Genomic DNA, 25,375 nt, shown 5'->3' on the forward strand with positions numbered 1-25,375 from the left:
CAGCCCAATCCAGAAAATCTTTTGCAGATTCAAGAGTTCTGGTACATCTATGCATTAATATTAATAATAAAAATAAAAATAAATACTCTGCCCATCTGGCTGGGTTGCCCCAGCTGCACATGCACATGCACATGCACAGGTACACACAACACACACCCCTTTGTCTTCTGGTATAGGTGAAGATCAGAGCCCAGAGGACCCTGCCTTGGAATGTTTCATTTCATACAAGGATTCTGTCCTGGTTCCCAGTTGCTGAGGAACAAGGACTTGAAGGAGGAGCCTTCCAATAAGATTTAATGTTTAGATCACCACAATATACATGCAAATCGCTAGCTTAACCTAATACAGGGCAATACACATGGTAATTAATTCTGCATGCATCTACAACAAGGGCAGGTGATCTGCCTCCCAAAGCTTTGAATGTTGCTCTGATACTGACACACGCCCTTGCTATCCTATATATAGGAATGAGGCAGGCTCAGCTTAGTGTAGCAAGCGTTTCTGCAATCTCTCACTTAGGTGGATTCATCTATTCCAGGCATAGGCAAACTCTGGCCCTCCAGATGTTTTGAGACTACAATTCCCATCATCCCTGACCACTGGTCCTGTTAGCTAGGGATGATGGGAATTGTAGTCCCAAACATTTGGAGGGCCGGAGTTTGCCTATGCCTGATCTATTCTTTCCTCTTTTGGTGCCTTCTGGATCTAGGTGATGAGGGAGGTGTCTCTGCCCCCCTCAGAAGTGGGCCACACCAACTGAACACCCCTCTCTGGAGAGGCCGGCACCTCCAGTGTCCAATGGCACTGGGGCTGGGAGCGCAACAGGCATTGTGCAAGTGTCAAAGAGAGGATCTGACAGCTGTAGAGAGGCAAGTGGTGACAGAGAAGGAGGTGGGGCAAGAGAGCAGGTTGAAGGAGCATCTCTCCCCTCCCCAGGATCCTCACTCTTAAAAGGTAAAGGGACCCCTGACCATTAGGTCCAGTCATGACGGACTCTGGGGTTGCGGCACTCATCTTGCTTTATTGGCCGAGGGAGCCAGGTACAGCTTCCGGGTCATGTGGCCAGCATGACTAAGCCGCTTCTGGCGAACCAGAGCAGCGCACGGAAACACCATTTACCTTCCCACTGGAGTGGTACTATTTATCTACTTGCACTTTGTGCTTTTGAACTACTAGGTTGGCAGGAGCAGGGACCGAACACTACCGCTTTAATTAAATAGGCAAGGCAGTTTTGCGCTGAGATTTCCGGTTCATAAGGAAGCACATACTTACCTACTGGAATGCCAACTGGTCCAGTCAACAAGCCCCCAAACAGGGCCCCCAAACCTGCCGCAAGGGCAACTCGTTTGGGTTGCTTCGTGGCAGCCTTCATTCCCCATATATCAGATAGTCGGCCCAGAAGCTGCATCATCTCATTCACGGCAATTGGCGACATGTCTGGCTTATACCTTGAAAGCAGAAAGGAAGATCCACTTCAAGGAGCATGCCCACAAGATGCTGCGATTTGGCGCATCTAGGAATGACTTGACACATTATATGGCAGAATAGAGCTCCTAATGGAAGCAGCTCTGCACAGTTTCAGGCAGGGAGCCTCTCCCAGCCCTGCTTGGAGATGCTGGGAGCTGAATCTGGGACCTTCTGCATGCAAAGCAAGCCCTCTAAAATGAGAGCCTTTTTCTTCTAGACACCCCACAGTATCTGCTGCTGAACAAGTCTCATGACTCTTCCCTCGGTATTGAACCACATTGCTTGGGATGAATATAGTTGGTCATATTTGCCATGCTTTTCTCTCTCACAACCACAGACCTAGAAATCTGCTTCTTGCATTGTACTCAACTAAGTCCTACTTGGAGAAGGCCCACTGAAATTCATGAATGAAGTGAGGCATGTCTATTAACTTCAATGATTCTCCTCTGAGCAGGACAAGCGCTGAATACCACCCCTTGTTTAGACTGGCATACAAATCCCAACATTGCAGACAATAACCCATTTATACTGGTGCCAAAAAAGGTGTATATTGCCTTATGGTTCTCATATTTTCAAGGCTTCTCACATCCCATGCCTCCATTTAATTTACAGTCTTACAACACAGTTCATGGGGGCTTACGCCCAACTGCAGGTAAGACTGCAACCTTTGCAATTTAGTAAGATAATTAGTTGTCAGGGTATGGGCGTGTCTTTATTTGCTATAATCAAGAACTCTCAAAAAGAAATATAATCTGAAAAGGTGAAACTAAGCCAAACAAATCTCCCTTCCCCCTTTGTGTCTCAATAACTAGCAAATCCTATCTTGTTTCCTTCCTTGTTTCCTTTAACAAAAAGCCCATTAAAGAGGTTAAGGTCAATAGCTAAGACAGCAGCACATTTACAGGGGTAAAACCCTCATTGAAGTCAGAGGTCCTCACTTCCAAGTAAATGTGTTTAGGAAACATATAAGTAATACTGTATTAATAGCTTAAGAGAGTTACAATATCACTTACCCAATTGCCTGACTCCTAAAGAAAACTTCTTTGGCTACAATATTTCCACAAACTGGACCACTTCAGGAGATGGTTCTTCTAATTCAGGATGCAAATGAGGAAATGAACCTGAGCAGCTTTGTAGAAAACCCCACTTTCAGTTTTTCAAAAACAGGTGCTCCTCTTTGCTGACCCAATCAAGGTTGTGCCTGAGCAGCTTTGTAGAAAACCCCGCCTCCTTAAATCAAACCCTGCATTGGCTTCCTGCCTGTTACTGTATCCAGCACAAAGTCTTCAGCCTTACCTTGGAGCCACTCAGTCCTCAGCCATGCTGCTGTTAGCTCCCCCACTTCCAATATCTTCACTGGTCTCTAGAGTCTTACCTTTGCTCCTTAGACTTCACCAGGTTCCTCAGTCCAGAGGTTTCTTCCGTCCTCAAGCAATCCCACCAGCCCTGTCTTGCCAATTTGGAATTATCTTGCAGAAGACCTTGATGGTGCCATCCCTTTCCCACCTGCCTAATCAAATAATTCCTCAGACTCACCTGACCTATGGAGCCTTTTGCTTAACTGCCCAATCTCCATCCTTCTGGTGTGATTAATTTTACCCATTGTTTTGTTTTGTTTTTTGTTTAATCAAAACTGTAACACCGGAAGCTGCCTTTAGAAGCCCTAAGCGCTGAAAAGATCATGGCGTCTCCCCGCTCTCTATATGCAATTCAAAATAAAAACAATAAACAAAACAACTTACACAGCGTATTCTGTTTTTCTGCATATATAGATTAGAAAGGGGAAAGAAACAAAGTTTGTATAACTCATAAGAATAAATCTTTAATAATAAAACATCAATTTATTACTAAGCTTGATAGGATCTGATTTCTTTCCATTATTTCCATCTATGTTGACAGGATGGTCCCTGGTACAGGTGGGATAAGTAATAAAAAGAGAACAGAAAAATCTAGTGCCGTGTAAGTAGGTGTAATAAATCTTTCCCAATGACTACTTTGATGCTTTCCCCCCTTTGAAATATCATATGCCAAATTCTTTCAGAATTTTGTGGGGGGGTTTGTGGGGTCAGGGAGCCCCTGCTTTGCTGGTACAATAAGCATACGGTTGGTCTGTCTGTTGAGTAACCCAGCACCACTTATTCCAGTCAGACCACTGGTCCATCTAGCTCAGTATTGCCTAAATTAGGTAGTTCTCTCCCTCCCCCTCTCCCCAGTCCATTACACCCTCGTGATTTCACATCAGCTACTCACATAATTGCAGGCCCAGATGATCAGTCGTCAAAACATTTCATTTTATGGATAGGCTGGTGAAATAGGGTGCTTCGAAAGAAGGACCTGATATATGTGTTAGAATTAGAAAGGCTTACAGTGTAATCCTAAAGCATGTTTGCTCAGAGGAAGGGATGGGAGAATATGTCAGTTTTCTCAGTTCATTGCTTTCCCTGTCTTAAATTCAGCTGTCCACATTTCCACAACAGTTTGCAAAAATAAAGCCCACCTCAAAACACACACACATCAACAACTGAGTGCCAGTTTCTCCAAAACATACACATTTTAGCATGCAATTTTGCCTAGCACAACACATATTGGGGTGTTATTTCCACTAACTGTAAAGCACACTTTACCCCAGCATAAGTATTTTTGTGCACATTACAGTGGTACCTCAGTTTACGAACTTAATCCATTCTGGAAGTCCATTCTTAAACCAAAACCGTTCTTAAACTGAGGCGCGCTTTCCCTGAGGCCTGCCGGTGCCCTTCCGCCGTTCAGATTCTGTTCTTAGACCGAGGTAAAGTTCTCAAACCAAGACACTATTTCCGGTTTTGCAGAGTTTGTAAACCAAATCATTCTTAAACTGAGGTACCACTGTATTTGGATAGAGAACTGCACTGGAAAATTTGGAGAAGTGTGAATGTCAAATGATGGCTGCATTTCTGTTCACATCTTGTTCTGGGAAAAGTGTGAATGAAGCAACTTCACCTTTCAAAGCAAACTGAATTGAATTTCTCCCCCAACTCCCTACTCAGAAATTCCAGTATTTTCAGTGGGGCTTACTACCAGGTAAATGAACCCAGAATTTCAGCTGTACTTAAAGGAGCCCCTGCAACCACCAGCAGCTTGGTGCTGACTGCATGTTGGTGGAACCATTATCCAGGAGTGTGATGTTAAAAACAATTTACTCAGCAGGTTGTTTTGGGCCTTTGATCCTCTGCCAAATATGGCCACCACAAATAGACAAGGAAAGGACCTGAATCCAGTCTAATCCTATGCACTGGATGGGTGCTTGTTGACTCAACAATGGGAGGATGACTGCCACTCCCTGGCTGTTCTGCCATGCCCCATACCCCAACTGTCCATTAGCTGGGGATAAAGTACTGTAATGCCACTGCTAACTGAGTCTGATCAGAACTCAATCAGAGCATCTGGCTCCAGGTTTAGGAGGGCCTTTGGAAAAGGCACCCTCCATGATGACAAGATTCAGTAAGTCAGCTTTCTATGTTCCTATGCAATCAGAATTGAAAGTGAGGCTGTGCGCATTCTACCCAAATTTCGAGCCAGGGCAAACTCAAACAGATCGGTATCACACGTGGCTTTTAATTGTGTGTTTTTTGTCTCCAAAGGCAGGTGAATCGGCTGTCATGCAAACACACGCTATATAATAGTTTTAAAAAAAACAGATCTACCTCTGAGTTTCAGTATGATAATTTATTTATTTCCAACACACACACACAAAAATAAGATAATGCCACATTATTGGCTCTGTACGTTGCATCTTCAAAAAAGGCACCTTGAGGCTTCAAAGTTTTATTTTTCTCCGACAGCAAAAGGAAACATGATTGATTTTTAAAGTAGCAAAAGTCCCTAATGGCACAGTCCTAGGATTCCTGGGTGATTGCACCAGGGGCCATGCAATATTTCAGACCTCCACCTTGGAGAAGATTGATAGAGAGGAGGAGAGGGCTGTCAATGGCTATTAGCCATGATTTCTCCACCTCCATTGCCAGAGGCAGCAATGCATCTGGGTACCAGCTGCTGGAAACCACAGGAGGGGAGAAGGCCCTAGTGGTCGGGTCCTGCTTGTGGGTTTTCCCCTTGAGGCATCTGGTTGGCAACTGTGAGAGCAGGACGCAGGACTAGATGGGCCGCTGGCCTGATCCAGCAGGCTCTTCTTATGTTCTTCGAGAAGTTTTTTCTGTTTCTCATATACTAGAACCAGGGAACCATCCGATAAAGTTGAACATATACCTACTGGGTCACCTTATCCCATGTTCCCTATCGTCAACTTCAATCAGCAGAACTGGCACGATAGGTGCCACGTAATACCCATTCCGCATTTGCAAGAACTTTATCATTTAGCGTGGCAGCACCTATACTTTGGAACTCCTTGCCTCTTGATATCAAGCAGGCGCCTTCACTGTACTCTGTTTGGTGCCTGCTTAAAAAATAATAATTTATTTAGACACCCCTACCCACATGCTTAGAAAGCAGAGGTGAATATTAGTATTTTGCTATTTTGACTTTATGTTTTAAACTACTGTTGTAATTTTTACTTGGTTTTTCAAAATATTTTTGTAAACCACTTTGAGGTTTTACAATCAAGCGGTGTATAAATTTTATGAAATACATACATGAACATTGGAAGATTCAGGGTAGACAAAAGAAAATGGGTTCCCCCCCTTCCAGATAGCAACTAGTTAATCTGTGGAACTCACTTCCATGAGATGTAACAATGACCATCAAAAAAAAAAAATTAGATAAATTAATGGAGGGGTATCAATAGCTACTACTCATAGTGGTAGAGTAGCACCTTCAGCATCAATGCGAGATGTCCATCTCTATATATGTTGTTGTGGGTATAGGGTGGGGTGGGGTCACTCTGGATGATGCCCTGAGCCCCTTCCACTTCTTAGGATCCTGTATCTATGTGGGTTGAAGGTATAAGGGAGCAAGCTTGCCGAAACCCTATATTAAGGTAATGGCCTTGGCTAGCTAGTTACCAAAGAAGCATTACCAAAGAAGGTGCTCTGTGCCATAGAACAAATGGGAGCGTTGCCAGTTTCCCCCCCATGTGTGGGTGTGTCCGTGGATTCAGACTTCTGGGGATGTCTCTGATGCACCCAGCTTACACGGCAAAGTGTTTCATTGTGCAGTGTGAATAGCCTATCCCATAATAACAGCGAGCTTCATTCATGCCAACAGAATACTGTTGTGAGCTCCATTTAACCAGAGACATCTAAACCAGGATGATCCCTTTGTCAGCATTATTCAGTTAGGACGCCAGATAGATAAGCACTACACCGCCACACACACAACCAGCTACCGCAGGACTGCCGCAGGCACTTGCCGGTCCTAGTAGCCACAAGTGGTCAACTTCCAGTGAACATAATTCTCTATGTGCGTACACACGTGCTCTCGCGAGTCGACACGAGGCCTGAAACTGAGGTATCCACAGCAGCCAGAGCGATGATAACAATATAGAAAGGCAAAGGCTCATCAAACCACTAGAAACACTATTCTGAGATTGGTTTGAAGAACAGAAGTTAAGAGTGTCACAATCTCCAGTTGCAATGGGAAAATCATTGATCCAAATAGATTTAAGATATTCTCCACGTTACCAAAAAAGAAGGGGGGGGGGAGAGAAGTCTACTTAAGCACGCTCAATTTCACATCAGACCCTAGTTTTCATACTTGATTTCGGCTCTAAGCTCGTTGGTGATGTAGCTCGTCAGCATGCAAAGCAGCTGGTCTTGGATGGCTGTGTTGCCCATGACCAGGGCTATGAGCTGCGCTGTATCGGTCCAGTCTAAATTCCCAATGATGGCGTAGGCGTTGTTGTACAGCCGCTGCTGCTCCGTGGGAGGCAGTTCCAGGATGATCTGAGGGATGGGCTGAAACTGCCCAGAGGTCATCCAGGCGCCAAGCAAGCCCCCAACAGCGCCCCCTACGAAAGCAGCACAGAAATGTATTTTAAGCCACACGTCGCCCACCAATGCCAAACACCCCCATGTGGCAAATCATGTGCAGATGCACAGAATCCAGGGTGCAAACCTCCTGATGGGGATGAAGACCAGAATTTGGCTTTAGGGTATTTTGTTTCACATATTGGTTGCTGTTACATTTTGATGGCATATTATTAAGGCTGCAACTCTAACCTTGGAGTCAGCCCCATTGACCTTGACAGGCCTTATTTTTGAGTAGACATGGTTAGGCTTGTGCTATGAATTTATTGTTGCTACCCCATCTTGCAGGGCTGGCTTTTTGTTTCCTGTTTTTGAGCAAAATCAGGACATTAACATTCTAATTCGCTTGTTCCCCAAATTGGGAAGTACTATCCCCTCCCCTGGGAATTGTTAAGAGGCAAGTGCAGGGCAGCGCTGGAAGAGTAAAAGACTATCAGACTTTTGAAAAGCTGGTATCACTGGACCAAGGGCATGAACTTTGTTCAAAACAAATAGTTTGGATTTGGAATAAATGTGCAATTCGTTGTTGCCATTTTAAATTATATAGTGCCATGCAAACCACTATGGAGCCAAGTTGGGTTGCGGGGTCCGAAAAAGTTTGGGAATCGCTCTAAAGCAAAAAGGCAAGGTAGTTTCTACAGACCCTCTGCAAAAAGAGAGCCTCACTTACCGACGGCTATGCCAGGAGGGCCGCCCACCAAGCCTCCCAAGAAAGCAGTTGCCCCAGCCACAATCGCTCCTCGCCCCGAATGCTTGAAGGCCGCCCTCATTTTCCGCTCATCAGACACATGGCATAGGAGCTGCATGACATCGTTCACGCTGACCGGCATCTTGCGTAGCTCACACCTTGAAAGCAGATGGAAAGGTAAAGGTACCCATGACCGTTAGGCCCAGTCGTAGACGACTCTGGAGTTGCACGCTCATCTCACTTTACTGGCCGAGGGAGCCGGCATTTGTCCGCAGACAGTTTTTCCGGGTCATGAGGCCAGCATGACTAAGCCACTTCTGGCGAACCAGAGCAGCGCACGGAAACGCCATTTACCTTCCCGCCGGAGTGGTACATATTTATCTACTTCCACTGGTGTGCTTTCGAACTGCTAGGTGGGCAAGAGCTGGGACTGACCATTGTGGGGATTTGAACCGCCGACCTTCTGATCGGCAAGCCCTAGGCTCTGTGGTTTAGACCACAGCGCCACCCGTGCCCATTATGGAAAGCCACAACACCTTAATAGAAATGCGAGAGAACCTAACTTAGGCTCAAGGGCCACATTCCACCATGAGCAACTTTCTTCTGGGTGGGGGGTGCACCCCAATGGTGGGCGGGGTGTAGCGGATGTGACTCAGACAGCAGGCAGCAGGCAACTGTGAAAAAGTATACACATGCTTCCATCCAAGCAAGCAAAGAGGCGCTGTCGAAGTTCAAAGGCACATTCCCTGAGATGGACCACTGAGAGAACCCCGAGAACCCCGAGGACCAGCCAGAGAGGTCTGGAGGGGCAGAATTGGTCCCTGGGCCTGAGGTTCCCAACCCCTAACCTAAGAGCTCTTTTATACCCCATGTAGCTGCTGCCCATCTCTATTTACAAAAATATTTGTATAGCGCTTTATCATTAAAAAATATCAAAGCAGTTTACAGCACCAGATATCAATTAATCAGTGTGAAAGGATGTTTTCTTAATTGCTTCATTGCCACGCTTGCTGGGGCTGAGGGGAACTATAGTTCTGCAATATCTGGAGGGCAAAAGGCTTCCTATACTCAATGTAGGAGGTCGCAAGTTCAATCCACCACACCTCTAATTAAAGGCAATCTTGGGTAACAAGATTATTATTATTTTGCCTTTTCCCCAGACAGGGACCCAAGGCACATTACAGAGAAAAATGCACATACACATATAAAATAGAAAAGATAATCATTAATAGTAATTAAACATCAAGACAATCAAAATACTATCAAAACAAAGATCTATTAAAAATACAGGTAACAATAAAAACATAACAGCACCAGACCTTTCTAAAAACAGTCAGTTCCTAAAGGCCTGTTGCAATAAATCCACCTTCACCTGCCAGTGAAAGGGCAACAAGGAGGGAAGCGGTCTAACATCTTTAGGAAGGGAGTCCCAAAGTCTGGGAGCAGCCACCAAGAAGGCCCTCTCCCATGTCCTCTCTCATCCCTGCTGAAGACCTCAGAGAGAGATCCTCTGTCAGAAGAGGAACAGTCTGCACAAAACACTTGGCCATGGTTGAGTTGTCCCACAGATGTTCAGACAAACCATGGCTAGTGTCTCCCAAATTTGGCTTGCTTCCCAGCTGCTCTTGTCTTGTGCCTTTGTGGTTTTGGGTGGTGTTTGGTGGTCAAATTAAGGAAAGCTCCTAGGTTTACGTGCATTACCGAACCACAGTTAAAACAAACCAAGGTTCCTAAGTCAACAACAAACCATGGCTCCAGATCACCATTTGTTAGAAGTAAAGAAACCATCATTAAGCCACTGGGCAGGGAGAAGACTTCCGGGGTGGCGCCTCTGGCGATGGCGGACTCCCTCTGAACTGGAGGGACAAGCTCCACAAGAAACGGGTCTTTTCCGCTGCGGCGTAGCGGGGACCCTTTTGAAAATCACAGGCGGATGAAGCCTGTGACCATGGGACTCGGCGGGCACCTTTAGCGCCCCCCCAACCCACTAAGGAACCCAGAAACGGGCTCCGAAGTGAAGAGGGGGAAGTGGCACTGTGCTGTGAGTCGACTGCTTTTTCTGCGGAGCGAAGCCGCACAGCCGTTGCCGGAGAGCGCTGCCTTTTTCCTGGGACAATTTGGCATTGAAAATAACTAACCGTGAGTACTGGAACGCTAGATACCTGGATTTTAAACAAGCATTGGCAAAATAAAAGGAACTTGGACCCTAAAATTTACCCTAATTTGGTACTGAAACAGAAAGGGTTAAACAGGAAGTCACCCTTCCGTTTTCTTGTAGTAACAACAAAGCAAAGACAACGTAAACTAGAGCCTTAAAAATCACTTTTAAAGGGTCGTCCTTCATCATTCACAATTGCGGAACCCCCCTTCGGAAGCAGGAGAAGAAGGGGGATTTCTATTGAGTTGTTTAAACCTGCGGAATTAAAGTTAAAGTAAAGTAACTTTCCACTGTCCTGACCCTGGAGCGGGGTGTCAGATTTGACGTTTGAAGCTCATTGACCAGAAATAAATGCTTTGACAGATAGTTAAAAGGAGGGAAAAATTGTGATTCCATTGTTTCCTTTCGCTTTTTAAAAAAGAACAAATATGGACAAAATATCTTAAAGAAGAAACTCTGTTGCTATTGTTTTCAAGGAAAAGAACAATCAGAAGTTTCTCCCCCTAGAGGGGGGCTATGAAATTGTAACTAAATCCTGGGAACTTGCTGCTGTTTACTGATTACAACTGTGGGAAAGAGTTTTGTGACAATGCCTTCAGAAGCACTGTTGGGTGCTTTCTGTAATATAAGTGCCCTATTGGATCAGTTAAGTCAGAAGATGGACTTTATGACAAAAGCTGCCAGCGCCTTTGATCAGGTAGTGGAAAATTATATGGAGCCCACTCAGGAACTAAAACAGGAGTGTGTCACGACAGAACAACAGAAAGAAGAGGACCCTGCTGAATCTGGGACGCCAAAAGGGATGGAGGGACTCTCGGCCCAGCAGGAAAGTGAGCTTTTGGATATGATAAATGAAATTGGAAAAAACCAGACTTGGAAAGATAAAGTTTGGTTTGAACTGGAAATGGGGGGTTGGATTGACCTCCCTATGCAGGGAGGTTTGGACTTTCCGAGTCTGGAAATGGGCCGCCAGAGGTTTGGAGCTGTTGGGACTCCCAATTTTGGAGGGAATCTGAAATATGTTTTAAATCACCACATGGAGCTTAGTCTGGACTATGAGAAAGGGGCTGATTTGCTGAAAAGGGTCAAAAACACTACAAAGCTGGAGTTCCCGCGAGTGAAAGGAAAATATGAAGAAGAGCTGCGAAAGGGACATGGAAGAGACTTGAAGGCCTCGGATATAAGGGCACCAGGTTAATGGGCCAGACTAAAAAAAAGAAAGAAAAGACTGACAACCCCGGGACCGGGGGGAGGGGACGCTGGAAGAAGATTGGATTGTTTTTATTATATTGTACTTTTTTGTGTTATTATTAATAGAAATGTTTTATGAATGTTGGGAAAATGTTGAAATGAAATTACTTGGCTCTTGTTAAAATGTTTAAAGAACTATGCAACTAATGGACTATATGGAGATGGCGGAAATGACTGGCAGAATCCGAGACCAGGGAGAGGAGACGGTGGAGGAAGATTGGAAGAAATTTAAAATTTATTTGCAGAAATACTGTAAAATTTATGAATGTTAAGGACATTGAAATGAATCGCAGGGGCTTTAGCAACAAAGTAAAATGTAAGATTGGACTAACAACAGATAAATTATTAAGATATGAATTTGCTGAATTAATTTTTTTAAAAAAGGGATACAAGAACGGGAGACGTGAGGAAGTCGGGAAAATAAGCTAATTGAAAATAAGAAACTAGGAAAGAGGGAATTTTTGTTTTTTGTTACTATATGTGTTTTTATCTTTTTTTTCTTTTTCCTTTGATGTGTTTAATGTTTGTATTTTTGTATTGTATTGTTTTTTGTGATTTTGTATTTTCTTTGTCTATGTGTGCTTGTCTATTGTGAAAATGTAATAAAATATTTTTAAAAAATGTTTAAAGAACTAGGCAAAAAGGTAATGGTTATGAGAAGTTGGTAAAAAAGATTTAAGTTTTAAGCTCTAAGGTCGTTTTTATAAGATAAAATGAGACTAGAGTAAGGTAATGTAATGATAAAATATTATGAGTTATGGAAAGGATTTGCTGTGATAATTATTAATCAAGATACAAGAGATGGGAGGAGGAGGAGGTCATGGAAAGAAGGTAATGGAATTTGGAGAATTTGATAAGGATGGTTTTATCTTTTCTTCTTTTTTCATGATTTTGTTTTTTTGTTTTGTAATTTTGTGGGTTTTTTGTGTGTGTATTTTTTAAAAAATTCTTTTGTTTCAATAAATATCATTTTTTTAAAAAAATAAGCCACTGGGCAGGATTCACATATAGCATCACACCAGGCCGGCGTATACAGCACTGGAGTAGGTAAACCAATGGTCTGCGAGACCAAGCAGATTTACTTGCAAGCACGTCAATGGGCTTTACTTCCTGGGGGGGAAAGGCTTCATTGTCATCTTAAATTTCCAGCTCTCATGACTGCAGAAGTGGTGGTGATACGGTAATTAAAAATTCTCAGAATAAGTTTTTTTGTGGTTGCAAAATAGGAGTTCTGATCTGTTCCTGGTTTTGCAGACAGAGCAAACCTTCCATGGTTTCATCATTCTCATTGCAATCCAGAAACTCCCAGCTTTGCAAAAAAAAAAAAAAAAAAAAAACCACACAAAAAACACCTTAGAGTTCGTGGGATTGATGCCCTTACACAAAAAGATTGCTTCACGGGCATGATCACAGAAGTGATCTCACTCCCAAACCACAGGAGACTATTGCGCTTCGAACATCTGCTCTGAAACCCAGCCACACCTGAGGTCCTTCATAGCGGATTCAGATTCCTTTGATTTTTGCAGGGATTACGAACCCACCAGTTGCCTGCATATTGGGGGGTTTCCCCTTCTCGTTTGATAGAAACCGCTCTGACTTCCTTCTTATTCGCCCCACCAGAGATTTTGCATTAGCCACGCTGCCTGTCAAAACAACCACGCCCGGGGCTTCTGTCGTTCAGCCCCCGCCCTCCCCTTCCAAGTATCAGGAAAAGTCCCTCCCTGCATTTCAGTCCACAGCCTCCAGCAGCGGACAGACAAGTGGCCACGCATTGCTAGCTACGGTCTTTCTGTTGTCATCAGCGGGGCCAAAGCAAGAGAAATCCGTAGTGTTTAGCTGTGATTTTCAGAGCAGCAGAGCTGATCGTTCAGAATCGCTGCGCGCTTCCTGCAAAGGAGGGTCCCAGTCCACGCAAGCTGCTAGTCCGCAAGCCTAAACTCTCACTTACCTGAGAAGAAGCCCTTTTAACCAGCCTGGAAAGGCTTGCCCTGGAAACCCGTTAGTCCTTGCGAATGTGCTTCTTTAATTTTTGGACTACAATTCCCAACAGGCAAAGCCGTGAGCAAGGGGTGATGGGAGATGTAGTCGGCGCCTTTGCAAAGCAGCCCCTTCCGTCCAGCCCCGGCAGGCAAACAGGGCGCTTTCCTCGAGTCTCTCCCCAACCCCCTTTGCAAACTCCTACTCCCCGCCCCGGGGCCATGCAATTCGCCCCCGGATCCGGAAGCCTTCCTCCCTCGGCCCGGGTCTGCGCGCACAACCACTCCGTCCCGGCCCAGCCGGGTCTCCGAGGTCGCTCCCGCCCAGCCGCGGGTCCCGTGGGGGATCACAGAGGGCGGATCTGGGCCTCGCTTTGCGTCCCGACGCACAGCCACGGTTGCAACTGCACCGAGCTTGCTCAAGTTTCCGAAATGTCGGCGGGTCTGGGGCACCGAAGCCCCAGCTGCAAAATATAGGGCTAGCGTGTCTTTCTCCTGCGCCGCTGTCAGGGCTCCTGTGCTTGCAACAGCTGCTTTTTAACAGGCAGGCGTTCTGCAGGTGAAGAGCTTTGCGGCTGCGCCTCCTGAGTCCCGGTGTGCCAGAGGCGCCGGAAGAAGCGGAAAGCTTTTGCGGAGAAGGATTAAATCTGTCCGCTTTCCACGCGCGCCTCCTTCCTCGTTTTGCCTTGGAAATGCTTAGGGTGGACGTCTCCCCTCCCCTTTGGAAAATAATAATACTTTATTATAGATAGGCAATACATATTTATTCAATAAATATATTAGCTTTAAATATGTTAAGTATATTAACACACACATATGATAAGTGTTGTTGTTTTTAATGTCTTGCCCACCCTTTATCAGCAAACCCAGGGGAAGTTTACGACAATTTAAATTCCAGTATGAATAAACGTGTTTCCATTTGTTTTCTTCCTTTAAAGCTGTCTCTCCTGCCTTCCCAAGCAACTCGAATTTCATGCTAAACTCTTTCTGCTTATGCTTATATATACTGTATTATCTAGCAACCTTCCATATACATGATCTTATTGTTCCTTAAAATGGCCCTGCAAGGTACGCACATATTAGCATTATTATATCACAAGGATCAGGAGCTGCTGAGAGACAAGATTTAGGGTGCTTGGAGGTCTGTGGTCCTGGGCGTCGGATGACTCCAGGGGGCCAGCAAAGTGGAGTTTTTTAGCTGCCTCAATTGCAACTTTTAGCTGCCTCAATTGCAACTTCAGTATTGTCCGCTGCCCTGAGGCCATTTATCTTGCGGATTTCCTCAATGGTCAGTATTGTAATCCTAGGGCTCTTTAAGCCTTCCCTTCTGTTTCTTTCTGTCAATTCACATTCTTGCATTGTGCTGCTTCTAGCCAGCTCTGCTTTTAAAAGGTTCTACATACTGGAACACTCTTTCAGACTGTCTGCTTGTCCACTTCACCTGATTCTGAATTCTTCATTCTCCATACCACCTTCCTCTTCTCTTTTCTCCTGTCTTTTCTTCCTCAGTCTCTTTGCTTTGGGGGTTGGGTAGGGGGAACCTTATTTAGCCCTGGTGCAGTTGCTGCATAGGGTGGAGGGGGGCTAAGTATTCCTCCCTCCTTGTCCTGGGTCTGGCAAGACTGCTGGGGGTTTTTTCCTAACTTGTACTTGCTGCCGTACTGGGCACAGTTTGGCATGGCACAGGTAATCACAGTTCTACTTTTCCTAAGCCATGGGGGACGGTCAGGAACTTCACATAAGTGTTGAAGTCTATTTTTTTCTTCAGGTTTTTGATACTGGGATACTGGGACACTCCCTCCTCCTTTCATTTCTCTCACTCAGTCACAGACCACACGTTGCTTCCAACGTCTCACACACTCAAAACATTCACTGGAGTGTCCCCCCACACACATTCAGAAAAACCCATGCACCTCCCCCAATCCCCTTTTTACCAAAACCAAACAACCAACCAGCAGTGCTTCACGACTTCGACCGGGGCCCAAGAGCACCTTTTTTTTTTTTTTTACTGCTTCTTCTGGGCACAAAACCAACAACCAACCACAACCGGCAGTGCTTAGACTTTGACCGGGGCCCAGCAGCACCCTTTTTGCTGCTTTTTTGGGCAAAACCAAAACCAGTGGCACCTTTTACTGCCCTTCTGGTGGAGCTGATCAAACTCTCTTTGCTCCCACCTATCCTGTGGAGCTTACCTTTTTCCTCGAGGTACCTTCTTTCTGTATGGCTGTTGCTTTTTCTCCGGTCCTTGCAGTGTGTCCACTCAGGAACGGGTGGCAATTCCTCCCACGAACTTGGCAGGATGTGCACTGGAACTGCTGACACGAACCGAGCTGTTCACCGCAGGGACGCCTTGAACCCACATCCCTTATTCTCAGGGAATCTGTTTTTCCCGGCCAAACGGACCAAGAAATGTAGCCTTATGAGGCTTTGCCCTCAGGTGGGAAAAATATTGCGCCCGGGAAAGGGAAGTGGGAGTCAACAGACACTCAAGGAATAGTTTCGGAGAAAAGGCTTTTATTTCTACCATCCATGAACTGGTAGAAGGAGCAAGTGTGATAAGTCACAAAAAGCATGCACGAGTTCACAATCATGTGCACAAGCATATATACCCCTTTCTAGTTCCCTCCCCCTTTCTCCTCCCTCAGGAGTCCTGCCCCATGTTGAGGTTCCTGAGCATGTACAGAAAGCTGTCTTGGGACTATTGTGGACTCTTGGCGCCCTTCCCAGGAAAGGGGGGGGGTGTTTCAGAGTGTTCAGATATGTTTCAATCTCTTGTTCTGGCATGGTTCCCGGACAGAAAGCAAGTTGCAATTGTGGTTCTTTAGCAAGGCCAGAAGGCATGAGAAAGGCCTGAGAAACAATGGACTGTTCTCTACCTTTGTTACAGCAGAGTGGAATGTTTCTGATGCTTAGCTGCTGAGAAAATAATTTTGAAAAGCTTTGAGAAGCTTTGAGCCTGCTTTGGGGGGGGGGTGACTTCAGGCCTAGGTGAGGTCACCTGTCCTCACCTTCATTCCTTCAATAGAAGCGGAGAGTTGTTGGAAGGGACCTTGAGGAGTCATCAAGTCCAACTCCTGCTGCTTAAATCCCCCCCCCCCGCAGATGTAGTTGGGTCACTTCGCATACAAAAAAATGGAGGGCGGGGAGCACACCAGGAAACCAAGGATGTTGATGAATTTTGTTGGGGGGGGGGGTCAGAACAGCAGGAGGTGAGAGGTTGCCTCTGAAATTGCTTTTATTACATAAACAGCCCCATCTGGCGGTTGCATTAAAATTTCGCCCTGTAACATGCCCAGCAGTGTTTGGCTAGTAGAAACTCTCTTAAGGACACTTGAAGACCAATCTGCATGTGGTCATGGGAAACTTGTATCTCCAAATGCAGCTGTCCTCCAGGAACGATAAGGATGTGATGGAAAGTACAGGCAATGGATAGGAGTCTTCCTTCCTCTTGGTGATCTTACACTTCACTGTCCCAGAGCCAGGTTCCCTTTGAAGTGAAGAAGAGTTTGGATTTGATATCCCGCTTTATCACTACCCGAAGGAGTCTCAAAGCGGCTCACATTCTCCTTTCCCTTCCTCCCCCACAACAAACACTCTGTGAGGTGAGTGAGGCTGAGAGACTTCAGAGAAGTGTGACTAGCCCAAGGTCACCCAGCAGCTGCATGTGGAGGAGCGGAGACCGAACCCGGTTCCCCAGATTACGAGTCTACTGCTCTTAACCACTACACCACGCTGGCTCTCTGATGCCGCATCAGAGCATCCCTAGGGCATCACCCACAGTGTAGTTTAATGAGCATAGGAAACTTCCCGTGCCTTCATTGTCCATATGATGCTCTCCTCCAAAAAGCTGCCTTCCCACACTTTTTACCTCCTCAGTCAAGATTTTCTGGCTACCCCTGATATAAGAAAACCTGGATTGCGGGAGGGGGGAGTGTAGCAAGGGGGAGAGCATCATATGAACCACAGAGAATGAATGGAGGTACAGGAAACTCCCTAGCCATATTAAGTGGCATTATGGATGAGCTCTGGGAGAGTGATGGAGGGAAGAATCATAGAATCATAGAGTTGGAAGAGACCACAAGGGCCATCGAGTCCAACCGCCTGCCAAGCAGGAAACACCATCAGAGCACTCCTGACATATGGTTGTCAAGCCTCTGCTTAAAGACCTCCAAAGTAGGAGACTCCACCACACTCCTTGGCAGCAAATTCCACTGTCGAACAGCTCATACTGTCAGGAAGTTCTTCCTAAGGTTTAGGTGGAATCTTCTTTCTTGTAGTTTGGATCCATTGCTCTGTGTCCGCTTCTCTGGAGCAGCAGAAAACAACCTTTCTCCCTCCTCTATGTGACATCCTTTTATGTATTTGAACATGGCTATCATATCACCCCTTAACCTCCTCACTCCAGGAAGAGTGGTGGAGGGATAGATGGCAGGTGAGAAAAGTACATGCCTGTGAACCTCTTTTGTGCTTTAGGATTGCATCCACTGCCTGCCTATCCTGGTTTATGCTTGATTGGGGCATTTGAAGGCATAAGTATCCCATCCAATATAAGAATTTCAGGATTTTTATCCCCCCCCCCTTTCTAACCTACCAGGATACTGAAGTTTTAAATTATATTTGTATAAATATTTATTGATTGCTTTTAACTTTATTGTATTTTACATTGTAAGCCACCTGCATATATTTTATGAATGTGTGGCTCATAAATATTCAAATAAACAAAAAAATTAAATAAATTGGCTACGTACACATTAGCGACTTAAACCCTAGCAAGGTTGTCTGACCTTCCCAGCTGCATTTCAAGTCATATTTGCACATCACTGGAGGGGTGGGGATATCTTCATCGGATGTGCATTACCTGTTTGGTTTATGTGTGACTGCAGCTTCCCCCTGCAACATGTGCAATGACTGTCTCACATGTGCCCTGCTCAGCTTAACTGCACAGTGAGTATGGCTAACGTTTTTCAACTGGAGGAAGACTGGTTTCTCAAGAAACTGCAGGATAGATATGGACTGTGGCTAATGGCATGTGCACTAGGCTTCAATCACCAGCAGTGGGAGCACACTGGCGCCAAAGCAAATGGTAACAGCCCTCAAGTGCAGTTGAAGAACCTGCCCCATTTCTTGTGCTGACGTGAGATTCAGTTCCCCCCCTTTGGGCCAGCCAAGTGCAGCAGAATGATGGGATACAATTGGACTTTAAAAAGAAATTGCCGGAGCAAAGGAACCATTTTAGGATTTTCCTTTTCCTCAGAACTTTCTTCAAGACTGGGTAGAGTCAGACTCCCTCTAGGGGTCTGAACTAAGTATTACTACTTAAAGTAGAAAACCTGTGTGGAAACAATCTAAGACTGTGAAATAGAAGAAGATTACCTTTAAAATTTCTTTAACACCGAACGGAAAATCCTCCTGGAACTATTTATTTTAGAAACCTATTTCCAAGGGGTAAATTTATCTCTAAGGGACTTAAAGATACTTGGAAATTTGGATGTGAAATCTGAATTTGAAATTGGAATATATCTGAACACATTTGGAACTTGAACTCATTTGGAAGTATAGTTGGTTGTTATATTTGCTATCTTTGCTCCCTGAAATCTGAATTTTGTTTCTATTACTTTTGCCTTCTGGAATATCTCTGGACCACCAAGCTGAAGGGAAATTGTTTGCTTCTTCTTTGGAGTGCCTTTGGACCCTTAAACTAGAAATGGATTAATTAAAATTCTAATTGGATTAGCCCGAATGGGGGCAAGAAGAACACGGATTAACAAATAAATTCCTCTAAATCTTAGTGGACGGGACAATATTTTACATAAGCCTTTGAGGAGGAATTGCTAAGTTATTTGTAAATTATAATTTATCCCTCTGTTTGGTAGTGCTAACTTGCAACGGATATTCTAAATAGTATTTAAGGATAATAACAATTGTAATTGTAATTATTTAGGAATTGTTTAGAAATTGTACAACTTAATTTAGTATTTGATATTTGATACCCGATATTTGGGGGAATGTCGCATACACAAAAAAAGGGGGCGGAGGGGGGGACCCCAACAGATAGAAGAGCTTCAAAACAGGAAGCAGAGTTTAAAACAGAAATATTGAAGATGTTTGCAGAAATCAAGCAGAGTGAAAAGAATTTGGAGATAAAATTAGAACAGGTTGATAACAAAATTGGAAAAATGGACAAAAAGATTGAGGAGACAGTTAGTGAACTAAAGGGACAAATTAAAGAGGTCTCAAAGAGAGTGGATGAGGGTCTTAAAAAAACAAAACACGAAATGAAAGAGATGAAACGGGAAGAAGAAAAGATGAAAAATGAGATTGCAGATTTAAACAAAATACAGGAAGAAATAAAAGACTCTATCGCAATGAATGAATTAAAACAGAGAGAAGTGAATTTGAGACTGAGGCAGATACCGGAAGTGCAAAATGAAAATATAAAAGAAAGATTGATAAAAGAGATTGCGCAGTGGATGGGGTTATCGGAGGAAGAAGTTGGGAAAACAATACAAAATGCTTTTAGAATGAAAATAAGATCAGGCAAAGCAAAAAAATTCCCAGGTGACTGCCTAATAACATTTAAAGATAGAGAGATGAGAAATCAGATTTTACAAAGAAACAGAGAGAAAAGATTATATATTGATGGGAATTATATAATTATATTCAAAGATATTCCAATAAGACTGTTGAAACGAAGAGAATCTTATAAACCATTGGTGCAATTGCTTAAGAAAAATAAGATTGATTTTAGATGGGAGTTTCCGGAAGGGGTCTCGTTTTTCTACAAAGGGGTAAAAAGAAGATTGATTAGCCCGGAGGAAATAGGGAAATTTACAAGGAGATACAAAGAGCTTCAAGTAGAAGAGGAGGAGGTCAAAGGGGCAGAAGGAGGACTAAATTTAAGGGAGGAATTCGAATTAAGAGAAGAAGAAGAACAGGTTGAGAGAGAATCAGAAGAAGAGGAAGAGGACGAGGTAGGAGAAGAGATAGAAAGACTATAAGGTAAACCTAAATTCAAGTAGGGACAAGAAGAATGGCGTTAAAATTGTGGAACTGGAATGTGAACGGATTGAATGATAAGAGAAAACGGAATAGGATTGAACATATGTTAAAAAAGAAAAATCTAGATATCATATGCTTACAAGAAACCCACGTGATTAAAAAACACAGAAAAATTTTAATAAACAAAAGGTTGGGAAATGAATTTGTATCCTCGGACAAAGAGAAAAAAAGAGGTGTTGTATTATATATTAAAAATAAAATTGAATCTCATCAATTATTTAAGGATCAAGAAGGTAGAATTATAATGGTTCAAATTAAGTGGCAAGGTGAAAAGTTGATAATTGTTGGGATTTACTCACCAAATGGGAGTAAGAAGGAGTTCTTTAAACTACTGGAGGAGAAACTACTTGAATACATGGACCAAAAAATTATAATAATGGGAGATATGAACGGGGTGGTTTCATTAGAAATGGACAGACTGAGGAAAACGAAAAATAAGGAAGGAAAACTACCTAAAACGTTCTTTGCAATGACGAAGAATTGTAATTTAGTAGATATTTGGAGGCTCAGACACCCTCTGGAGAAGCAATTCACATACCACTCAGAATCAAATCAAACAATGTCAAGAATAGATCAAATATGGGTATCAAATGAGTTAACTCCAAGAATTCAAAAAATAGAAATACAGGCAAAGGTGATTTCAGACCACAACCCAATAGAAATGGAGTTAAAAGGCTTTGAAGAGCGAACTTTCAGGTGGAGGCTGAATGACAATATATGGGATGATCAAAAATTTGTAGAAAAAGCACAAAAAAATTTATCCAATTACTTCAGAGACAATATGGATAAAGGGACAAAAATGAGTGTGGTGTGGGATGCGAGTAAGGCGGTGATGAGGGGCCTTTGTATTCAGCAGAATGTATGGAAAAGAAATAATAAGGAAAAAAAGACAAAGGAGATCTTAGAACAGATTATGAGTAAGGAACAAAAACTGATTAAAAAACCTAACAACGAGAAGATAATACAGGAAATAAAGATTCTTCAAACTCAGTTTGCGATGTTAATAAATAAAGAGGTTGAATGGAATATTAAAAGGTTAAGGCAAAAAAATTTCGAGTTTGCTAATAAATCAGGAAAATGGCTTGCTTGGCAAGTCAAGAAGAGAAAAGAACAAAATACAATCAACAAAATTGAAGTGAATGGAGAAGAAATAACAAATCCAAAAGAAATTAGGAAAGGATTTGTCGATTTTTATAAACAACTATATAGGAATAAAGAAAGGAATAATAAGAAGAAAATAGAAAGATATCTGAAAGAGAAGATGGTGAGGAAGATCCCAATAGATCAAAAAGAACAGTTGAACGCACCAATTTGCAAAGAAGAAGTAGAGGAAGTCATAAAAGAACTAAAAAGAGGGAAAGCACCGGGCCCGGATGGGTTTACTTCAAGCTATTACAAAGAAATGAGAGACACGTTGATGGCCCCGTTAATCAAAGTAATGAATAACATCTTGAAAGAAAAGGACATCCCAGGAACATGGAAAGAGGCATTTATTACAATAATACCAAAACAGGATTCGGACTTGACCCAAATTAAGAACTATAGACCCATATCGCTATTAAACACAGATTATAAAATCTTCACAGGAATTCTAGCAAAGAGATTAAAAAAGATATTAGTAAAAATTATACATAGAGACCAAGAAGGTTTCCTACCGGGCAGACAATTAAGAAATAATATAAGAAACATAGTCAATGTTATAGAATACTTGTCCGATAGGTGTAACAAACCAGCAAGTTTAATATTCGTAGATGCGGAGAAAGCCTTCGATAACGTGATCTGGGAATTTATGTTGAGAAATTTGGAGGCTATGGAGGTGGGTCAAGAATTTTTTAATGGCATTGAGGCAATATATACAGAACAGAAGGCAAGGTTGATTATAAATAACATCATCACGGAAGATATAAAAATATCCAAAGGAACAAGGCAGGGTTGCCCGCTTTCGCCATTACTATTTATAGTGGTCCTGGAAGTTTTATTAAATGCAATAAGACAAAATAAGCAAATTAAAGGGGTGACATTAGGTGTTAACGAATATAAGGTAAGGGCCTTTGCGGATGATGTGGTTGTAACTCTGGAAGAACCGATAGAAAGTATAAAAGAAGTACTGGAAGAGATGGAACAATTTGGGAAACTATCAGGATTTAGATTGAATAAGAGGAAGACTAAAATGATAGTGAAAAATTTGGACCAAGACAAAATTGAAGTATTAAAACAACAAACGGAAATTGAGGTAGTCAAGAAGATCAAATATTTGGGAATTTGGCTCTCGGATAAGAATATAGATTTATACCAATACAATTACATCCCTATGTGGAAAGATATAAAGAAGGATCTGGAGGTTTGGAATAGATTGAAACTATCACTATGGGGAAGAATATCAATGGTAAAAATGATGGTGCTCCCTAAGTTATTATTTTTATTCCAAACTTTACCCATATTAAAAGGCACAAAAATTTTTGGGGAATGGCAAAAGGTAATATCAAGATATGTCTGGGAAGGAAAGAAGCCCAGAATTAGATTCAAGTTATTGACGGAAGCAAAGGAGAGAGGAGGCTTCGGCCTCCCAGACATGAGATTGTACTATGAGGCAGCGTGCCTGTGTTGGTTGAAAGATTGGGTAAAATTGGAAGACAAAGAACTATTAGATTTGGAGGGGTTTAATAACAAATTTGGGTGGCACGCATACCTATGGTGTGATAAAAAGAGGTTACATAAGGGATTTGGAAATCATATTTTTAGAGGAGCATTAATAGAGGTCTGGGATAGATATAAAAACATTTTAGAACCAAGAGTCCCACATTGGCTATCTCCGTTAGAAACTATGTGTGTTAAGAAAATTAATATGAGAGGAAAGTGGGGAACATATGGAGAAATGGTCATTAATGAAGGAGGGAAGTGGAAAATGAAATCATATGACCAAGTTAAAGCATTAACATACGATTGGTTGCACTACTTTCAAGTAAACGAAATGTTTAAAAAAGAGTTGAAGGAAAGGGGGTATGTAGAAAAGGAATTAATTTTTCAAAAAGAGATAATAAATAGTGAATTTAAAAACCTATCAAAAATGTATAAAATAATGTTAGAGTGGCACACGAAGGATGAGGAGGTGAAGTCAGTGATGGTGCAATGGGCAAAGGATTTGGGATACAATATTCAATTGGGGGATTGGGAAAGGTTGTGGAAAGAGAATATAAAATTTACAGCTTGTATGACATTGAAAGAAAACATGATGAAGATGCTTTACAGATGGTACCTGTCACCTGTGAGACTGGCAAAGATGTACAAAGTAGATAACAAATGCTGGAAATGTAAACTTAAAGAAGGTACATTCTTCCACCAGTGGTGGGAGTGTAAGAAAGTCAAAAGCTTCTGGGAAGAAATCTATAACGAGATGAAAAAGATATTGAGGTACACTTTTGTGAAAAGACCGGAGGCTTTCTTATTAGGTATTGTAAGGAAGGACATCAGAAGAAAAGACCAAAAATTTTTCCAGTACGCTGTAACAGCTGCCAGAATAGTATTGGCTCAGAGGTGGAAGCAGGAGGAAATTCCAAGGGTAGAAGAATGGAGAGCAAAGTTAATAGAATATGCAGAATTGGACAAATTAACAGGGAAGATTAGATATACAAAAGACCAAAAATTTATAAAAGACTGGGAGAAATTTGTGTGTTATCTGGAAAATAACTATGGTGTAAATACAACGCTGGTGGGGTTTAAAGAGGCTTTGTAAAGAACTAATGAATATTGTTTAATAGAAATATAGGAGGAAAGGAGGTGTAAATGGCAATATGGAAGAATGGAATGTGTACTAAAAGAATAACTATGAAAGAATGTCAGCGACGTTGAAGGAAGTCGAAAATGCATATGATTTGTTGTAAAATGGATAATGTATAATGAGTTGGATTTAATAAAAGCATTAAAAAAAAAAAAAAAAAGAATGATGGGATACAGCCATCGGAGACTGGTTCATTAAATGGGGCAATGCCCCACCAACCCAACCACACTCTGTCTTCAGCCAGCCCCCACCCAGCCTGCCTGCCTACTTCCACTCAGTCCAGTGGGGGATGGCACTGCCCATCACCTTCCTCATCTCAGTATTCCCTTTTGTGGAGCTCAGCAGGGAGAAGGCAGAAGGGAGAATGAGTTGGCTCCGCTGGTCATTGGTTGTGGTGCCCTCTACTGTCAGTCTCCCTGCTTTCTGCCCTACCAATCCCAGGGTGTAGGTAGGATATCACATTTTGCATGATTTCCCCCATGAAAAACTCCCTGCATGCAGAACTTCAGAGAACAGCTTGTCTCAGATCCTTTGCTATGGTTAAGCCATCCATCAACAACCCCCACTCCACCCTAGTTATTTCAGCTTTTTCCTCACAGATTTTGCTTTCCCAACCATGATCGCCTCTGCAAACTTTCTCACTTTTATACAAAGCCTGCCTTACGACAGAATTCCCAAACGTGGTATTCAGCATTGGACAAATTGCCTACCAAGCCTGCAGTGCTGCCATGTGCCTCCTTTACTCTCTCTCAAACGGTAGATGTCTCCCTTTGCTTGTGGCTGTGTGATCTGCCTTGCATGTGTGCTAGGCAAACACTGCCAGCCCGTATTAATTTTCCTTTCCCATGCTAACATTCCCATCATGCTTTGTAGAGAAATCCACGGGGGAGAGCAGATAACGTTGAGTACAAGCACAGAGAACAGAGCACCATGAAAGCAACAAATTATAAACTCCACCAAAGAGAGATTCGCGGCGTTTATTTTATTTCATTTTTTTGCTGTCTCACTCTGCCCCTTCTTCCCCATCAGCAGGATCAC

General features: G+C 43.0%; 2 protein-coding genes across 6 annotated transcripts in view; both read right to left on the bottom strand.

The window, feature by feature from the left end:
* The window catches only part of LOC309537863 (protein C19orf12 homolog), a 206,520-nt gene that overhangs the window by 803 nt on the left and 180,342 nt on the right, over positions 1-25,375 (bottom strand). For 2 of the 3 annotated variants that reach the window (XM_082233038.1, XM_082233037.1), the window contains exon 2: positions 1,273-6,783. In XM_082233038.1, coding sequence (XP_082089164.1) covers positions 1,273-1,435 — 163 coding nt within the window. In that variant the 5' untranslated portion in view covers positions 1,436-6,783. Of the gene's footprint in view, positions 1-1,272; positions 6,784-25,375 lie in introns of those variants that run through there. The other variant, XM_082233036.1, reaches the window with a different exon arrangement.
* LOC309537864 (protein C19orf12 homolog) lies at positions 5,154-16,525 on the bottom strand. Of its 3 annotated transcripts, none has more exons than XM_082233040.1 (3): positions 15,693-16,525; positions 8,098-8,273; positions 5,154-7,408 (listed from the first exon to the last, which is right to left on the bottom strand). In XM_082233040.1, exons 2-3 carry the CDS (start codon positions 8,255-8,257, stop codon positions 7,143-7,145), a joined length of 426 nt encoding a protein of 141 aa, XP_082089166.1. In that variant the 5' UTR covers positions 8,258-8,273; positions 15,693-16,525; the 3' UTR covers positions 5,154-7,142. The 3 variants fall into 3 exon arrangements, with proteins under 3 accessions (XP_082089166.1, XP_082089165.1, XP_082089167.1); XM_082233039.1 differs by lacking the exon at positions 15,693-16,525 and adding an exon at positions 13,473-13,784; XM_082233041.1 differs by lacking the exon at positions 15,693-16,525 and adding an exon at positions 9,435-9,896.

The sequence above is a fragment of the Podarcis vaucheri genome, assembly GCF_965113315.1.
Source record: "Podarcis vaucheri genome assembly, chromosome: 7".
NCBI classification, from domain to species: Eukaryota; Metazoa; Chordata; class Lepidosauria; order Squamata; family Lacertidae; genus Podarcis; species Podarcis vaucheri.

What these genes read in the sequence shown, in the direction of transcription:
- LOC309537864 (XM_082233040.1), bottom strand. Translation starts at nt 8,257, where the DNA reads ATGCCGGTCAGCGTGAACGATGTCATGCAGCTCCTATGCCATGTGTCT. An exon ending in CCCTCCTGGCATAGCCGTCG is followed by an intron (nt 7,409 to 8,097) that starts GTAAGTGAGGCT and finishes CTGCTTTCGTAG; the next exon opens with GGGGCGCTGTTGGGGGCTTG.